General features: G+C 56.5%; 1 protein-coding gene across 6 annotated transcripts; it reads left to right on the top strand.

Annotated features, from left to right (window-relative positions):
* The first annotated feature begins 258 nt into the window (after positions 1-258).
* On the top strand, positions 259-16,426 carry RASGRP2 (RAS guanyl releasing protein 2). Of its 6 annotated transcripts, none has more exons than XM_082660278.1 (17): positions 259-369; positions 3,466-3,606; positions 4,253-4,355; positions 4,901-4,963; positions 5,291-5,422; positions 6,190-6,340; positions 6,539-6,712; positions 6,872-6,988; positions 8,740-9,021; positions 9,991-10,068; positions 10,275-10,397; positions 10,728-10,843; positions 13,911-14,052; positions 14,319-14,355; positions 14,936-15,112; positions 15,990-16,054; positions 16,218-16,426. In XM_082660278.1, exons 2-16 carry the CDS (start codon positions 3,534-3,536, stop codon positions 16,046-16,048), a joined length of 1,827 nt encoding a protein of 608 aa, XP_082516404.1. In that variant the 5' UTR covers positions 259-369; positions 3,466-3,533; the 3' UTR covers positions 16,049-16,054; positions 16,218-16,426. The 6 variants fall into 6 exon arrangements, with proteins under 6 accessions (XP_082516404.1, XP_082516407.1, XP_082516403.1 ...); XM_082660281.1 differs by lacking the exon at positions 259-369 and adding an exon at positions 839-874; XM_082660277.1 differs by lacking the exon at positions 259-369 and adding an exon at positions 1,548-1,613.
* Positions 16,427-16,452: the final 26 nt, after the last annotated feature.

Genomic DNA, 16,452 nt, shown 5'->3' with positions numbered 1-16,452 from the left:
CTTACCCCCACCCGTGTCAGGTGCGTCCCCTCAGAAGGGGGGGGCGGCCTGTGGGGGCAGGGCCCGGACTCTCCTGCCCACTTCCAAGCGTCATCCTCCACGCCTCTCTTCCCAGTGCTGTGTCCATACTAGGTCAGCGGCCTGCTAGGCTGGCCGGGGGCGTGGCATCCGCCCGGGTGGGGCCCACCCGGGCAGGGAGCTGGGACTTAGGCCGAGGCCTCCAGGACTACTGAAGATCCATGCGGTTGGGGGCCAGACTCAAAAGGGGGAGGAGCCTCTGGGTGGTTGGCGGCTTCTTGACTCCGCCCCTAACCCCGCCCCACTGCGGCGTTTAAGGGTCTCTCAGCAGGTGGCTGCGCTAGGTCCAAAGTAAGGAGAGTGTTAGGGCGGGGGACACACACAGACCGTCTAGGCTAGGCCGGTGTTGCCCCTCCTCACTTGGGGAAACTAAGGACCAGAAGGGGCCTGTTTGTAGGTCTCGTTTTACCGAGATTGAGGTGTGGGGGTGGTCCTGCCTCCGCAGCCGGGTAGCAGGGCGGGGCAAGCCTTAGAAGATTTGTTTGGGGCCCGATGGTTTCACAGTGAGTGTGTTTGAACCTGAACAGCCGGAAACGGTTACCGGCTCCCCTAGGCCCGGCTTGTGGGGACCCCAACCGCCTGCGGCTTCCCCTCCCAAGTTCCTCTCTGCCGGGGGGTGGGGGGGGGCGTTGGCCAGGCCTCCAGGCTCCAGTTTTCTAGCTGCGGAGAACCCACCCGTCGCTTGCAGCTGCCCCTTTTCATCTGGCCTCATGGGGAGCCAGGCTTCCGGGGCCCCAGTCCCTCCTGTGTGAACTGGAGCTCCCTCTATCCCCAGACCTCGAGGCCCCTTCTCCAGGTAGCCGCGTTTTCATTCCTCCCTCCCCACAAGCCCCTCTCCCCCAAGTGTTCCCACCTTGTCCTAGCCCCTCCCCCAGGCTATCACAAGGACCCGCCGCGCCCACGCCCCAGATCTCTACCCAACCTGTGCCCCCCGCTGCCCGCAGGAAGACGCCCGGCCCCAGGCCGGGTTAGCCCCGTGGGAACGGTTTGTCTCGAAAACAGGAACCCGGGCCGGGGGCTGGGCGGGGCGCCCCTTCCCCACCGCAGTCTGCTTCCTGCCCCTCCCGGCTTCCTCTGCCCCACACCAGGCTGGGCGGGGGGCAGGGGGGTGTCTGTGATGGGGGGAGAGGACCGGTGGTTTAGTTCCCCCCTTCCATGTCCCGTGCGGCCTGACCTCCCCTCACCCACCCTCGGCGCGGCCCGTGGCGCAGACCCCCCGCCCGCGGCCCTCGTCTCCCGGGCGGCGCGGCAGGGCAGGGGTTAAGCTGCCGCAGGGACCGCCGCGTGCGGGGCGAGAGGGAGCCCCCGATGGGGGAGGCGCAGCCGCCGGTGCGGAGCCCGGCGCAGGGGCGGGAGGGGAGGGGAGGGGAGGGGAGAGGAGGGGGCGGCCGCGGCGCGGGGGCGGGGCGGCGGGGAGCGGGGCCGCGGCGCGGAGAGCGGGCGGGAGCCGCAGCCGCAGCGAGGTCGGCGGGCGGGAGAGCACGGAGGTGGCGCCAGTCGGGCCGGGTGCGGGCTTCTTGCCGCGGGTCCCAAGTGTGAGTGAATGAGCGCGGGGCGGGGGGGTGCTCAGGGCAGAGGAGGCCCGGCCCCTAGGGGCCCTTGAGGGCGGCGCAGACGGGCTGGGGGCGGTGGGTGGGTTGGTGGGTGGGGAATCTGCGGCCCTGGTCAGGGCTTAGGAGGGACCTGCCGAGAGACCCGAAGCTCCCTGGACAAGCGCGGGAGGGGGCGGCAAACGGGGCGCACCCGGCTCTTCCTAGCCACGTCTCAGCGGGACCTTCCCCGGCGAAGCCCCCATTTGACAGATGAGAAAATTGAGGCTTCGAGAGACCAAGTGACTCTCAAGGTCACACAGCGAGGAAGCGGGAGAGCCGGGGGGTGATGACTCTGGGTGGCTCCTAGGAAAAGTCTACCAGAGAACTCCATAGAGGAGCCCCCCGCTCCCCCCCCCGCAGCCCGGGGGAGTATGTGTAGGGGCGGGGTACCTTCTGTGGGGCAAGGCTTTGCCAGCGTCCGTGGGTACGGGATGTCAGGTCGCTGGGGCCGCAGGGCTGGCCCTAGATCGCACATGAAGGGGGCGGGGGCGGAATGGGCGTGTGTGCATACCCACCGGGTGTGTGCATGTGTGGGAGAGTGTACATGCGTGTAGGTGCACTGCCTTGCGCGTGTGCACACGTGTGCGGATGTCGCGCTGCTGTGGTCGCGGAACTCCAGGCTGGCCTGGCTCTAGTGAGCAGCAGGGCCGGAAGCCGGCCGCTCCAACGGGTTTGCATTCTGGGGTAGAGAGCTGGGTATGTGTGTCCGAGGTTTCCTTCGTTCAGGTGTGCGAGGTCTGTGGGTGCCATTGTGTGTGAGAGAGAGAGTATGGGAGGTAATTGCCTGAGGCTCGGCTTCTTGGGAGCCTCAGGCATTCTTGCACCCCGATGTGGGTCCCTGGTCTCGGGTGTGGAATGAGTGTCTCTGCATGGGTGCGTATATTCCCGCCAGTGACTGGAGCTGCTGGTGGAGTCGTACAGGCACTCTCCACCCCGCACGGTGCTAGCGCCCCCTTCTGGGCACCCTGCTCTGTGCTCGAGTGTGGACGGCCTGTGTGTGCACTCAGTTCGACTGTGCAGTATGGGGACCTGCGTCAGGGTCTGGGGATGAAGATAGCCTGCGGAAGGTCTAAGCCGGGACCCTTGGGGCCTTCACGGAGGAGGTGGCTTGGGAGCGCGCGGTTCCCAGGCTCAGGCTTCCCGCTGACGCCTCCGGGCCGCAGTGGGCTCCCCGCTCCGCCCTCTCCGCCCCCCCCCCCGCCCCAGGAATGTTCCTCTCCGCTCCAGCCCGCCTCCCCAATGGCAGGCCCCTGGGGGCTGCCACAGCCCCGCCTTCCTTTCCGGGGAGCCCAGGAGGGGGCGACGCGGGCAGGACGCCTGGGTTCCTCCCCCCTCTCATCCCAGGGAGAAATTCCTCCGAGGTCCCCTCAGGCTCTGGGTTCCCAAAATAACCCTGCGGGGGAAGGGAGGCTGTGAAGGGAGGGAAGCGGGAGGGGCGCAGAACTGAGCTGCGGGGTGCTGCAGGTGCCTCTGGGGCGAGGACGTGAGGAGAAGAGGGCCTGCGGGGAGGGGGGCTGGGACACTAACCAGCCCCCCGAGTTCTGGCTCGTCCCTATCCCCGGGGAGTCCCTCAGCCCTCCCACGACTCCAAGGGTGGGCCGGAAGCTTCTTGGTCAGTTCGTTTCCCAACTGGTGGGTTGCAACATCCCGGGCCAGTTAACCCCAGGAGTGGCCGCAGCGGACGACTCCGCCCCTGCCCAGCAGGGGGCGTGCCTGCCCCGCCCCATTTCTGTCCGCGGGGCCGCGCCCCTGGCCCGCGCCTCCGCTGACTCCGGCTCTGTCTCTCCCGGGACAGGGGTCAGGTCCGAGCCCCGTGGAGGCTCTCGGAGCGCAGCTTGGCCCAGCCTACCCGCGCCGGAGGCCATGGCGGGCACCCTGGACCTGGACAAGGGCTGCACGGTGGAGGAGCTGCTCCGTGGTTGCATTGAAGCCTTCGGTGAGTGGCACGGGAGGACACGCCCAGCCTGAGACCAGCCGGGAGCCTGAACCCTGACCCCTGCCTCCCAGGGCAGACCTCTGCCCAACTCGCATCCTGCAGCCTCTTTGGCGAAAGTCTCCTCTTCATCCCGGGGTAGAGAGATCCACACGGTGCAGAAAGAGAAAAGGTTTCCCTTCCCTAGTATACCAGCGTTGAAGGGAGGAGCGACGGGGTCCCCAGACTCTGACCCACGAGGACCGTTATCTGTCTCCCCGGGGGATCCGGAGGAACTCGCTGTTGCGGCCTGGAAGCTGTTTCCGGCTGATGGGGGGTGGCTTATCTGGTGAAGCGGTGCCCCTTCCCCAGGCACTCAGGAAATGACCTCTGGATTCTTGACCCCGCGGAACCCGTCTCCTTCCGCCCCAGCTGGTTCCCCTCCAGACTACAGGCCCGACTCAGACGCTCCTCTCCTCTAGTTCCTCGGATCTTGCCTTATCCCTCTTCCACCCTACCTTTACTTTATAATCTGACTCCTGGTTTCGGAGCCCCGGGAAAGCCGGAGGCGGCCGGGAGCCAGAAACCCGGCAGGCTGCGGGGTAGGGTTTAGGGACCGAAGCTGCGGGACATAGGGTCAACCCGCTTCTCCTTGACCCCTCGGAGTTAGATGACTCCGGGAAGGTGCGGGACCCGCAGCTGGTGCGCATGTTCCTCATGATGCACCCCTGGTACATCCCTTCCTCTCAGCTGGCGGCAAAACTGCTGTCCGTATATCCTTCGCCGGCCTCGCCAAGGGCCCTGCAGTCCGCATCCATAAGGGAGCCCCGCTGCCCAGCGGGGGCAGAGGATGGGCTTCGCTCCTAGAGCGTGGGCCACTCCCACATCACAGAATTCAGGATTGGCCCAGGCTGCAGCTAGGGCCTAAGCTCCACCCCTTTCCTCCCCTTAGACCTAAGGCCCCGTCCCCGGGTCTCTCCCCAGCCTAGGCCTTGCTCTGTCCTCCCCACAGCCTAGGACCTGTTCCTACTCCCAGCGCAGGTCCTGCCTCTTGCTTCTCTCCCAGAACCCAGGTCCTGCTCTCAGCCTCTCCCAGAATCTGGCCCCCATTCCATCCAGGCACCCTCCCAAAGCTCACACCTCACTTCTGCTTTCAGCCCCTTTCCAGAGCTTGGGCCCTGCCCGCCCCAGACCCCACCCCTAGAATTTCTCCTAGAACCAGGCCCTGCCCTCAGCCTCCCCCAAGAACTCGGGTTCCCTCCCCCGCCTCCTGTTCTCGAGTAAGTCTCCATGCTTGCTTTCCTTAACTCTGCTTCACCTACCAACAATCCCGGAAGGACGACTCCAGTTCGCTTCAGGTGAAAACATGCCATCTGGTCAGGTGAGTCTTCCTCTTGGGGCTCTGTCCCCTCCTCTCCTCCCTTATCTCAGGCTTCAGACTGGCCTGAAGGAGTGGAAATAGCTCGTTCTGGAAGCTGGTCATGTGGGTTTGAACCTGGCTCTGTCCATGGTGGTTGTGCTGCCGCAGGCTTGCCCCTTCCTGGTCCTGGCCCGGTCCCTGTTTTCTGATCTGCCCAGTGCGGGTAGGGAAGGAAAGAGCTGGGCAAGGGGAACCACAGTTCGAGGCTCTTTCCCCCTCTCTGGGGAACTACAGTCCTAGGGGATGGTGGGGGAAGGGCTGCCTTGGGTGACTCTGAACCTCCACCAGGTACTGGATCTCAGCATTCCCAGCAGAGTTTGATTTGAATCCTGAGCTCGCTGAGCAGATCAAGGAGCTGAAGGCTCTGCTAGACCAAGAAGGGAACCGCCGGCACAGCAGCCTCATCGACATCGAGAGCGTGTGCGTGGGGGGAGCTCGGAGGGCTGGGCAGGGCACTCAGCATCCTACACCATCTGCACTTAATAAATGTTTGTCGAATTGAATGGGTGAGGGTCATGTCACTCTTGCTTAAAAACCTTCTATGGCTTCCTATCGTCTTCAAAATGCCTCGGCTGGGGATTAAGGCCTTTCATAGTCTCAGGCCAGCTTGGCATTCCTGCCTCATCTTCCACAGCCCACCACCCCATACCAGGCACCTCATACTGCAGCTGCACGGGTCCACTCACCATTCTGCAGCTCCTGCATCCTTTCCCACCATGGCGCTTTGCTCATGTCCCCTTGCCTCCTCCTCCGTGTTATCAAAACTTAGCACAAGTGTGGAGTGTCTGTGGACTCTTTCAGGGCAGAATTTGTCGTTCCTGCCTCTGTTCCTCCATGACACTTCGTGCAGACCTCTGCCCAAAGACCTCCACACTTGTGCCACGCTATTTCGTGATTGTTTGTTTCTGTGTCTGTCTCCCTCAGTAGACTGTGAGCTCCTCGGGGGCAGGAACCGTGTCTTGCTCATCTCTGTACCCCCAGCGCCTAGCACAGTGCCTGGCACAGAGTAGGTCTTCCATAAATCTGTGTTGAGTGTGTGATGAGGGGGAGATTGCAGGAGGTGCTGGGACTGGGGACATTCGTGCTCTGCACAGTGTCTCGCGGTCAGCGTGAGTGGCATGAGTGTAGGGCCATGAGGGGTGGGGCATCTCCAGCAAAGGACTCACTGCCCCGCCCCACTCCCCCAGCCCCACCTACAAGTGGAATCGGCAGGTGACCCAGAGGAACCCTGTGGAACAGAAAAAGCGCAAGATGTCCCTGTTGTTTGACCACCTGGACCCCATGGAGCTGGCAGCACATCTCACCTACTTGGAATATTGCTCCTTTTGCAAGATCCTGGTGCGGCCCAATGGCCTTCAGTCAGGGAGCGGGTGTGGGCTGGGGAGGGGGTGCCAGGAGGGGCAGGGTCTCTGGGATAGGTGGGGTCACAGGGTGGGTCTGGGGTTTCAATGTAACCACCAAAGGGCCGCTGGAGGATGAGGAGCGGCCATTGGTGAGGGGAGGGGCCCCAGGGTGCTGAGGCCACTGTGCCTGCAGTTCCAGGACTATCACAGTTTTGTGACTCACGGCTGCACCGTGGACAACCCTGTCCTGGAGCGATTCATCTCCCTCTTCAACAGTGTCTCGCAGTGGGTGCAACTCATGATTCTCAGCAAGCCCACAGCCCCGCAGCGGGCCCTGGTCATCACACACTTCGTCCACGTTGCAGAGGTGCCTGCTCCTCCCCTTCCCCCCAACCTCCCAAATTGCCAGTAGGGCTGAGTCCCTCCTTTCCCCTAACCCACTGCCAGGTCTTCTCCAGAAAAGCTGAGCCAGATTCTGGGCCCACTCAGTGACTCACTGCCTCATCTCTCTCCATTTATTCCCCAGAAACTCCTGGAGCTGCAGAATTTCAACACGCTGATGGCGGTGGTCGGGGGCCTGAGCCACAGCTCCATCTCCCGCCTCAAGGAGACCCACAGCCACGTGAGCCCAGAGACCATCAAGGTGCTTGAGACTCGGGGGGTCAGGGGAATGGCCTGGTCAGCCTTCCCAGGGCTGGCCTCGCTGAGAACTCCCAGCAGTGCTGGGGGCTGGGCACTCCCTCTTCATTTGATAAATGAGGAAACTGAGTCTGGGGGTTAAATCCTTTTCCAGTTGCACAGTGAAAGCAGCAGAGTGGAGTCTCACAGGTCTGCCGAACTTCAAAGCTCGTGCTTTACTCTTCCCCTGCTTATTTTATTTTATTTTATTTTATTTGGTCGTGCCGCACACATGTGGGATCTTAGTTCCCTGACCAGGGATCAAACCCGTGCCCCCTGCAGTGGAAGCACCGAGTCTTAACCACGGGACCACCAGGGAAGTCCCTATTTTATTTTAAAAAACATAACTGGTGACATACATATAGAAAAGTCTATAGAACATAGGTACAGTTAAAAAAAATTAGAAAACGCCTGTGTAACTACCACTCAGGTCAAGAAGTAGAACACTGCCAGCCCCCGAAGCTCGCAGCACCTTAGCGCATAACTCCGTCCTCATCAGAGGCAAACAATGTCATAACATTCCTAAGGATGATGACCTTGCTTTTCTTTCTTTCTTTTTAAAAATTTTTATTTATTTATTCATTTATTTTGGCCATACTGCGCGGCATGTGGGATCTTAGTCCCCAAACCCGTGCTCCCTGCAGTGAAAGCTCAGAATCCTAACCACTGGACCACCAGGGAATTCCTGACCTTGTTTTTCTTGATAGCTTTACCACCTGTGCATGCATCCCAAAAGCATGTGCGTTTCTTGTTGCCTGTTTTTGAACCTCCTATGAATGGAATCGTGTTGTATATGTGATTTTACTCCTTGCTTCTTTCATTCTTACATTCTGTTATGTGGAGCAACTGTTCATTCACTTCCGTTACCGTATAATGTTTTAGTCCACCCCGATTTGTGTATCTCCTCTACTATTGAACATTTGGGGTTTTTCCAGTTTGGGCTATTACGAATGATACCACTAAGAATATTCTTCGAAATCATCGTCCTGTGCTGCTCTGCCTCCCTGATCCTCAGTTTCCTCTCCTGTGAAATGGTTTTTTAAAAAATTATTTATTTATTTATTTTCTTTATGTTTTTGGCTGTGTCGGGTCTTAGCTGCGGCACGTGGGGTCTTCATTGAAGCTTGCGGGATCTTTTGTTGCGACGTGGGCTCTTCATTATGGCGTGCGGGCTTCTCTCTAGTTGTGGCGCACAGGTTCCAGAGTGCTGGGCTCTGTAGTTTGCGGCACGCAGGCTCTCTTGTTGAGGCACGCGAGCTCAGTAGTTGCGGCACAGGGGCCTAGATGCCTCGCGGCATGTGGGATCTTAGCTCCCTGACCAAGGATCAAACCCGTGTCCCCTGCATTGGAAGGCGGGTTCTTTACCACTGGACCACCAGGGAAGTCCCCTCTTCTGTTAAATGTTGATGATAATCTGTGCCCAGGCCTGGTGTAGAGGTGTGGTATTTGGTAGTGGGTGTCCCTTTGAACTCGTGACCTATGAATTCTGATTCCCAGGGGCTAAGGGAGCCAGTGTTGGGGGATAGTGAGGGAGGCTTTTGACCTTTCACCCATCCCTGACCCTGACTCCACATCCTCTCCCACATTTCCAGGGCTGGGCAGGGGAAGGAGAGCTGAGCTTGAGATATGTGATGTGTACATGATGTGTGTGTGTGTGTGTGTGTGTGTGTGTGTGTGTGTGTGTGTGTGTGTGACCCTCTGCCCTTTGTCCCCCAGCTCTGGGAAGGTCTGACAGAACTAGTGACGGCCACTGGCAACTATGGCAACTACCGGCGCCGGCTGGCAGCCTGCGTGGGTTTCCGCTTCCCCATCTTGGGTGTGCACCTCAAGGACCTGGTGGCCCTGCAGCTGGCGCTGCCTGACTGGCTGGACCCCACCCGGACCCGACTTAATGGGGCCAAGATGAAGCAGCTCTTCAGCATCCTGGAGGAGCTGGCCATGGTGACCAGCCTTCAGCCCCCAGTGCAAGCCAACCCCGACCTGCTGAGCCTGCTGACGGTGAGGGGCCAGGCAGCAGGGTCGACAGCTGCACCTGGTCCTGCAGGCTCGGCCTTGGGTTCTCAGTTTTGATCGAAGAACTGACACCCAGCCTGGGCCCCAAGGCTGGGGTGAACTTGGAGAAGGGTTCTAGGCTCCAGATGGGGCTGTGGGCCCCTGAGGCTAGCATGTGGACTTGAGGCTGGGCCTGGGCCCTGGGTTGAGTTCCTAGCAGTGGGCTGTGTTCAAGGTTTGGGGTCAGACTCTGGATTCTGGGTGTAGGGGTGGCTTTTATTTTATTTTTTTAATTTTTAGTTTTTGGCTGTGCTTCGTGGCTTGTGGGATCTTAGTTCCCTGACCAGGGATGGAACCCGCACCCTCGGCAGTGAGAGGGCCGAGTCCTAACCCCGGACCGCCAGGGAGTTCCCCAGGGGCGGCTTTTAAACATGGCCCTGAGCTCTGAGTTTCTGGGCTTGGTCTTGGACTTGGTTTTGAGCCCTAGCGTAGGAGTTGGGTTCTAGTCCAGATCTGGATTAGGTTCTGATCGTTGGGCTGGGGCTTAGGTTTTAAGGCTTGGTGTGAAGTCTTACCTGTTTCTAGGTTCCGGACTGAGATGGGGATTGGAATCTGAGCTGGAGTCTGGTGGCTGGGCGGGGTTAATCTGAGCTGGAGTCTGGTGGCTGGGCGGGGTTCTATGTTGGCAGGAATCTCAGAGCTCTCAGCTGGGTTGCGACCTGGAGTCTCGGCTGAGATCTTGACAGTGCCTTGTGTTCAAGGTTTGGGGCCGAGATACAGGTTCTGGTCTGTGTGCTAGGCTGGCGTGTGGTTGCTGGGATGTGTTCTAAGCTGGCCTTCGTCCTGAGTCTAGCTTCTGGGCCAGGCTCGGGGCTGGGCTGCGACCTCTAGGTGGACCTGTGGGTCTGAGTTCTGGGCAGTGGGCTCCTGAGAGCAGCGGAGGCCAGTGGGCGTGATCAGACCTGTATGTCCCAGGTGTCTCTGGATCAGTATCAGACAGAGGATGAGCTCTACCAGCTGTCCCTGCAGCGGGAACCGCGCTCCAAGTCCTCGGTGAGGGACGGAATCGCTGCGTACCCACTCGGCCCATCCTCTTCCTCCCCCACCTCTGCCCTCCTGGGAGTTCCAAGATTAGAGGCTACCTCACCCATCCTGCTCGTTGGGCAGGCTTCCTTGTCCCCAGGGCTTGCCCTCTCTCCTCCACTGGGCCCTGGGCTTCCTCACCTCTGGCCCTCTCTCAGCCTCGAACATTCCCACAGCCAACCAGCCCCACCAGCTGCACGCCGCCTCCCCGGCCCCCGGTGCTGGAGGAGTGGACCTCAGCGGCCAAACCCAAGCTGGATCAGGCACTCATGGTGGAGCACATTGAGAAGATGGTGGAGGTGAGACTCCGTGGCAGCCAGCTCTGGAGTCTGTGGGGTGGGGGGACAGGTCCGTAGTGGTCAATCAAGGCTAGTTTTGCCAGGGCACTGCCCTGGGAGCCACCACCAGTGCCAGGTTCAAGGGCCAACACTCAGTCTCCAGAAGGCACGGGGCGCAGCTGATAGGTGGGGTTGGGATGGGGGTATGGAGAAGGGAGGTGGTGGGGGAGACAGACAGCTGCACGAGGCTGAGACGCCCGCCCTTCATCACTTGGACTGGGAATGTGGGCAGGGTGGGGCCAATGCTCCTTTTATCCTCCCCTCCCCCATGTGTCCCTCTGTGTACTCCAGTCTGTGTTCCGGAACTTCGATGTCGATGGGGACGGCCACATCTCACAGGAGGAGTTCCAGATCATCCGTGGGAACTTTCCTTACCTCAGCGCCTTTGGGGACTTCGACCAGAACCAGTGAGGAGGCCTGGGGGCAGGGGGAGAGGGAAAGCAGACTCACTTCCCCTTGGGTTTTAGTTTCCTCCCGTGCAAGATGAGGACATTGAACCAGATGATCTTGAGGGAGGAAGCCACCCATGTGGGGAGGGGCTCTTATTTTCGGGCAGGCTTCCAGCTGCAGAGGCACAGGGTTACCTCACTTATTCAGACCGAAGAGGGGGTGGGGGGACTCCACCTGAATCTTGCAAAGACGGTGGCCTGGGGACTGTTGCTACATAAATGCCATTTTATTTGTGGAACTCACAGCTGGCAAAAAGTGTGGGCACGTTGAACTCCTGGGTAGCCTGTCTTAATGAATAGATAAGAAAGGCCTGCAATTAGCAGCACCCACTTGCTTATCAACAATTCACAATTCACATGCTGACAATTTGGACAAACAGCTGGTTCTCTGGAGTAGGTTAAACATGCAACCATGTTCGCACCCTGGCTTTGCTGAGCGGACAAAATTCCAATCAAAATTTATAGTCCATCCCAGGTCGATTTACTTTTCAATGTTATCCATATTTCAAAAAGCTGGGTTTTTTCCCATATTATAAAAATGCATGGTTAAAAAAAAATCCAGGTAGTAAAATAGATTTAATAGTGAGCAAAGTGTAAAAGGTAAGAGGTGAAAATTCCCTCCCTCCTTTCCCACTCAGAGGTTGTCATTAGTAACTATGTTGGTAACATTACTGGTGTGGCAATGCCTGTATCTTTCCAGTCTTTTTTTCATGCGTGTTGCAAATTGTTAGAGAGTTTGTCTGTGTCTGTTTCATAGACAAACAGGATGATGGTATAAATCTAGTTCCGCCAGTGGCGTTCATTGTAGTTGCTTTGTTTCTCCTCCCAGCGTTGGGAACAAATAGTTGAAAACAGAGTTTTCTCTGAGTTGAAAACAGTTCCCTGTCACCTCCCTGTGTTAGGGTGGAGTTTTTCCAGGCCACACTTTTAGGGAGGGTGCAGCCCTTGGAGACCTTCAAGGCGTCAGCTTCATGCAGGCGTCTCAGCCTTAACTCCCCACCTCCTGCAGGCCCCAGGCAGGTATCAAAATCCAGCACCCGGCTCCTGGGGCAGCCACAGCTCACTGAATCAATTCGAAGATCTCTCTTTGTTTCTGAAACTTGGGGGATTCCGTTTCTTACAAACTCACCTATGCATTTAAAGCAATTTTTGATATATTTTAAGCAGCATCTGGGTATTTGTGGCAGTAGGGTTTTCAGGGTTTTTTGTTTTTGTTTTTAAATCACTGTCTTGACAGAACTGCATGCTTTGTGTTTTTTTACTTTTGTTTTCCACTTAAACCCTCATCATGGACATCTTTCCAGGCCGATTCATGCAGAACTACCTCATTCTTTAGAACAGCTGCAGAGTATTACACTGTGTGGCTGGGCCATCATTTGCCTCACCATTCTCCTGCTGATGGACACGTAGACTGTTCCCAGTTTTTCGCTATTAATATCCACCATGCTACTGTGAACATCTTTGTACCCATGCACTCAGGCCACTATTTTTGTAGGAGAAATTCCTAGAAGTGGGATAATTGGATCAAAAGATATGCACATTCTAAATTAGAAGAGAGACTGCCAAGGTGACCTCAGGCAAGGTTGTGCCAGCTTGCACTCCCATCAGCAGTGAACGAGTGCCCATTTCCCAACTTCCTTGCCAACAGTGGATGCTATAATAAGCTTTACAATTTTGCCAGTCTAATTGGCAAATGGCGTCTTGGTTAAATTTGCATTTCTTTAATACTAGTGGGGGTAGGAGATCTTCATATGTTTACTGGCCACTTCTATTTCTTCTGTAAATTGCCTGTTCATGTCCTTTGTCCATTATTCCACTGGGTTTGTGAGTCTTTTTCTCATTGATTTCTAGAATCTCTGTTAATGGATATTAACCCTTGGTGTTGAATATGTTTGCAAATATTTTCTCCCAGTCTGTCATTTATGTTGTCCTTTTCCATATAAAATTTTTTAAAAATGTGTGCTCAATATGTCAGTCTTTTCCTTTATGGCTTCTCGGATTTGTGTTATGCGTAGAAAGGCCTTCATCCCCTCAAGATTACAAAATTCTTCCCTTATACCTTTTCAGATACTTTGAAATTCTTATGTTTTACATTAGTGTTCTGAATTTAGTGGGAATTAAGTTTTCATGAACAGTGTGAGATAGGAGCCTAGGTTTACATATTTTCATAAACCATCAGTCGTCCCAATGTACCACTGATTTGAAGGACAACCTGGATCACGTAAATACAATGGGCAGGCGTTTCCGACAAGGGCCACCCCTGGTGGAAATAGCTCCCAGTGACCCAGCATCTATTAACCATTACAGACGCTGTTGTCAATGTTCCATGTGCACTATCTCATTTAAGCCTTACCCAAAGGCCTCTGAGGTGTAGGAACTATCATCGTCCCCATTTATAGAAGAGGAAACCGAGGGATGGGGCTTGAAGTCACACAGAGAAGAAGTAGAGCCCAAATTTGAACTGAGTTCTGTCCATCTCCAGAGCACGTGCTCACTCTTTCCCTAAAATATGTGAATGGATGAAAAACAAGGGCTCCGTGGGGAAGCCCTGGATTACCTTTCTGGCAGGATTATGCAAGAGTGAGACAGGTGCAGCTTTTCCCAATCTTACCTGGTCCCCAAACTCATCAGAGATCTCTTAATTCTCAGGGCTCCGGACTGGTGTTCCACAGAGCTCACTTTGGGAAACAGAAGCTGATAATCCCATGGGGAAGTGCAGAGCAATTTTAGTTTACACACCAACTCTGTGAAGTGAGCAGGGCAGGAATTATGATCCCCATTTTTCCAGGGAGGAAACCCAGGGCAATTGACTTGCCCAAGACCACACAACTAGTTAGTAACAGCTACTACATCTGCCTGACTCCAAGTCTAGTGTTCTTTCTCTTTCCTGCACCAGGGGTCCAAAATCAGGAGTCGGTGAGGACCTTTAACTTGGTAGGGGTTTTTCCCAGTGGGATGGGTTAAGCTGGTGGTGGGTGGTCCCAGGGAGGCCCCCAGAGCTGAGGCCCTCCCCCTTCCCGGACAGGGATGGCTGCATCAGCAAGGAGGAGATGGTCTCCTACTTTCTGCGCTCCAGCTCTGTGCTGGGTGGCCGCATGGGCTTCGTACACAACTTCCACGAGAGCAACTCCTTGCGCCCGGTCGCCTGCCGCCACTGCAAGGCCCTGGTGAGCCCCCGCCCAAGCCACACCCCTCCAGCACCGGCCTCGCCCCATCCACGCCCACCCTCCCTTCTGGCCCCGCCCCTGCCAGAGCCTTCTCAGCCTAGGCAAACCTTAATTCCACCTGCCTCCCCTCTTGCTGTTCTGAACAAAACCCTGAGGGGGGCCCTAAGGATCCAGAAAGGGTCAGTCCCACTCCCTGCCCATGGAAAGGAAGTAGAGTCATCCCCTCTAAACCCCTCCCCCCTACTACGGCCCCTCCTCTATTTCAGATCCTGGGCATCTACAAGCAGGGCCTCAAATGCCGAGGTGAGATGGAGTTGCAAGGCTGCTGGGCTGAGTTTTTTGGGAAGAGTTATTATCTGGGTGAATATTCTCATTTTGGTGGGGTAATTGCCAAGGAGTGAAGTACCTTAGAGCCAAAGAGGCATGCTGGTTGATGTGAAGGGGGTAGCCTTTAACAGGGCTTTTGTTGGGACTTCCCTGGCCATCCAGTGGGTAAGACTCCGTGCTTCCACTGCAGGGGGTGTGGGTTCGACCCCTGGTCTGGGAAGTAAGATCCCGCCTGCCTCGCAGTTTTGCCAAAAAAAACCCCCCAGAAACCAAAAACCAAAACAAGCAAACCAAAAACCCAAAAAACAACCAACAACAAACAAACAAACAAAAACCAGGGCCTTTATTTTGGTGAGGCAGCTGCCCAGGAACAGGCAGCTTTGGAGAGGGCACAGACTGCCGAGTAGGATGAAGAGGCACTTGGAAAGGAGGCTCTTGTTTTGGTGGGGCAGCTGCTCAGGAGCAAAGGGACCTGGGGAGAGGTGCAGGCCTGTGGAATGGGGTGAAGGGTATTCTGATCAGTTGATCTGGCTGGGCTCCCCATCTGCCTCCCCAGCCTGTGGTGTTAACTGCCACAAGCAGTGCAAGGATCGTCTGTCAGTTGAGTGCCGGCGCCGGGCCCAGAGTGTGAGTCTGGAGGGGTCTGCACCCTCACCCTCACCCACACATACCCACCATCGCGCCTTCAGCTTCTCCCTGCCCCGCCCTGGCAGGCGAGGCTCCCGGCCTCCAGGTAAGAAGGGGTCTCTTTTTGTACTGGCCTGTGGAGGGAGGGAAGCAAGGCCATGGTGGCATAGTATTACTTTCTCCAGGATGGAAATTATTGCAGAGTTTGTAATTGTCTTATTTTGGTAGGGTGATGGAGAAGGGCTGGACAGGTAAGGGTGTCAGAAGGTGACCAGGGAGCCCTCAACCCTCTGAGGCTGAGGAGGACAGAGACTAATAAATAAAAAAGAGTAAACGTGAAAGAGACTTCAAGATTCAATTTGCACTCTTATTTTGTTAGGGGGATTGACAATGGGTTGGAGAGGGAGTTTTGTGAGCCATTTGCCTGTGTTTCCCTTTTTGGCTGCTTTGGAGGCTATTCTGAGAAAAGTCCCTTGCCCCCCAAAGCTCCCAGCAGCTCTCTTGGGGCCATTGGTGGTTCTAGGTCAGTTTTCTGAATGACAATTCCTCAAATGATTATTTTGCTGAGAACACTCTGAACAACCATGTTCAACTGGGGTCTAAGGCAGTTGACCACAACTGTTCAGACTGGCATAAGTCCTCAAAAATAGAGGCAGGCACAGGGCATAAGTTCTCAGATACAGAAAAGATGAAACCATTTGCATTGAGCCTTCCAGAAGTGCTGGGGTCTAAAATGTAAAACACACACAAAACTGACATTTAAGCAAACCGCACCGATAAATCTGTGGCTGCAAAAAAGCTGTGGAAAATGAAAACTTAGAAAAAGAGCCTCAAAAATTGGGCCTTTTGGTCATTCAGTGAATTGATTTTTGGTGGTTGGTTCTGCTTCTGGGATGGGGCCGGGTGCCTCCAGGGATGGGGAGAAGGGCTGCTGAGGGCACAGGGACCCAGGAATTGGTCCTGTGACACCCCCCTCCCTGCAGAGATCCGAGAGGAGGAGGTTCAGACGGTGGAGGATGGCGTGTTTGACATCCACTTGTAATTGATGGTGAGCCCCCCTGCAGCCTGGGCAGAGCCTCCCCACTCAGGGCTGGGGCAATGGGGGGATGGGTGGGACGGGCGCTCTGTCCAAATGGCCCAGGCCAGGTGGAATCCTGCTTTTTGGGGAGTGGGGAGGGTCTTCCTCACAACCTCTGTTTTCTTCTTCCCAGCTGTGACTGGATCAAGCACTCATGCCTGCTTTGGAGAAAAGACTTGGACCAGAGCAGGGAGCCTGGGGCGCTGTGGCGGCAGGCCGGGGCTGGGGGGCGGGGTGTGAGGGTGGCATGCAGCTGAGGGCAGGGCCAGGGCTGGTGTCCCTAAGGTTGTACAGATTCTTGTGAATATTTGTGTTTTCCAGACGGAATAAAGGCCCAAGTAATTAACCTGAACTATCAGTGCCTAGAA

This window comes from Grampus griseus, assembly GCF_964374135.1.
Source record: "Grampus griseus genome assembly, chromosome: 8".
NCBI classification, from domain to species: Eukaryota; Metazoa; Chordata; class Mammalia; order Artiodactyla; family Delphinidae; genus Grampus; species Grampus griseus.
This window is presented reverse-complemented; position numbering and strand designations above follow the sequence as displayed.

Bases quoted from the DNA above. Each gene is read 5' to 3' on its own strand.
- RASGRP2 (XM_082660278.1), top strand. From the start codon at position 3,534: ATGGCGGGCACCCTGGACCTGGACAAGGGCTGCACGGTGGAGGAGCTG. The intron at 4,964-5,290 runs GTGAGTCTTCCT...AACCTCCACCAG, and splicing joins AAAACATGCCATCTGGTCAG to GTACTGGATCTCAGCATTCC. The intron at 14,356-14,935 runs GTGAGATGGAGT...CTGCCTCCCCAG, and splicing joins GCAGGGCCTCAAATGCCGAG to CCTGTGGTGTTAACTGCCAC.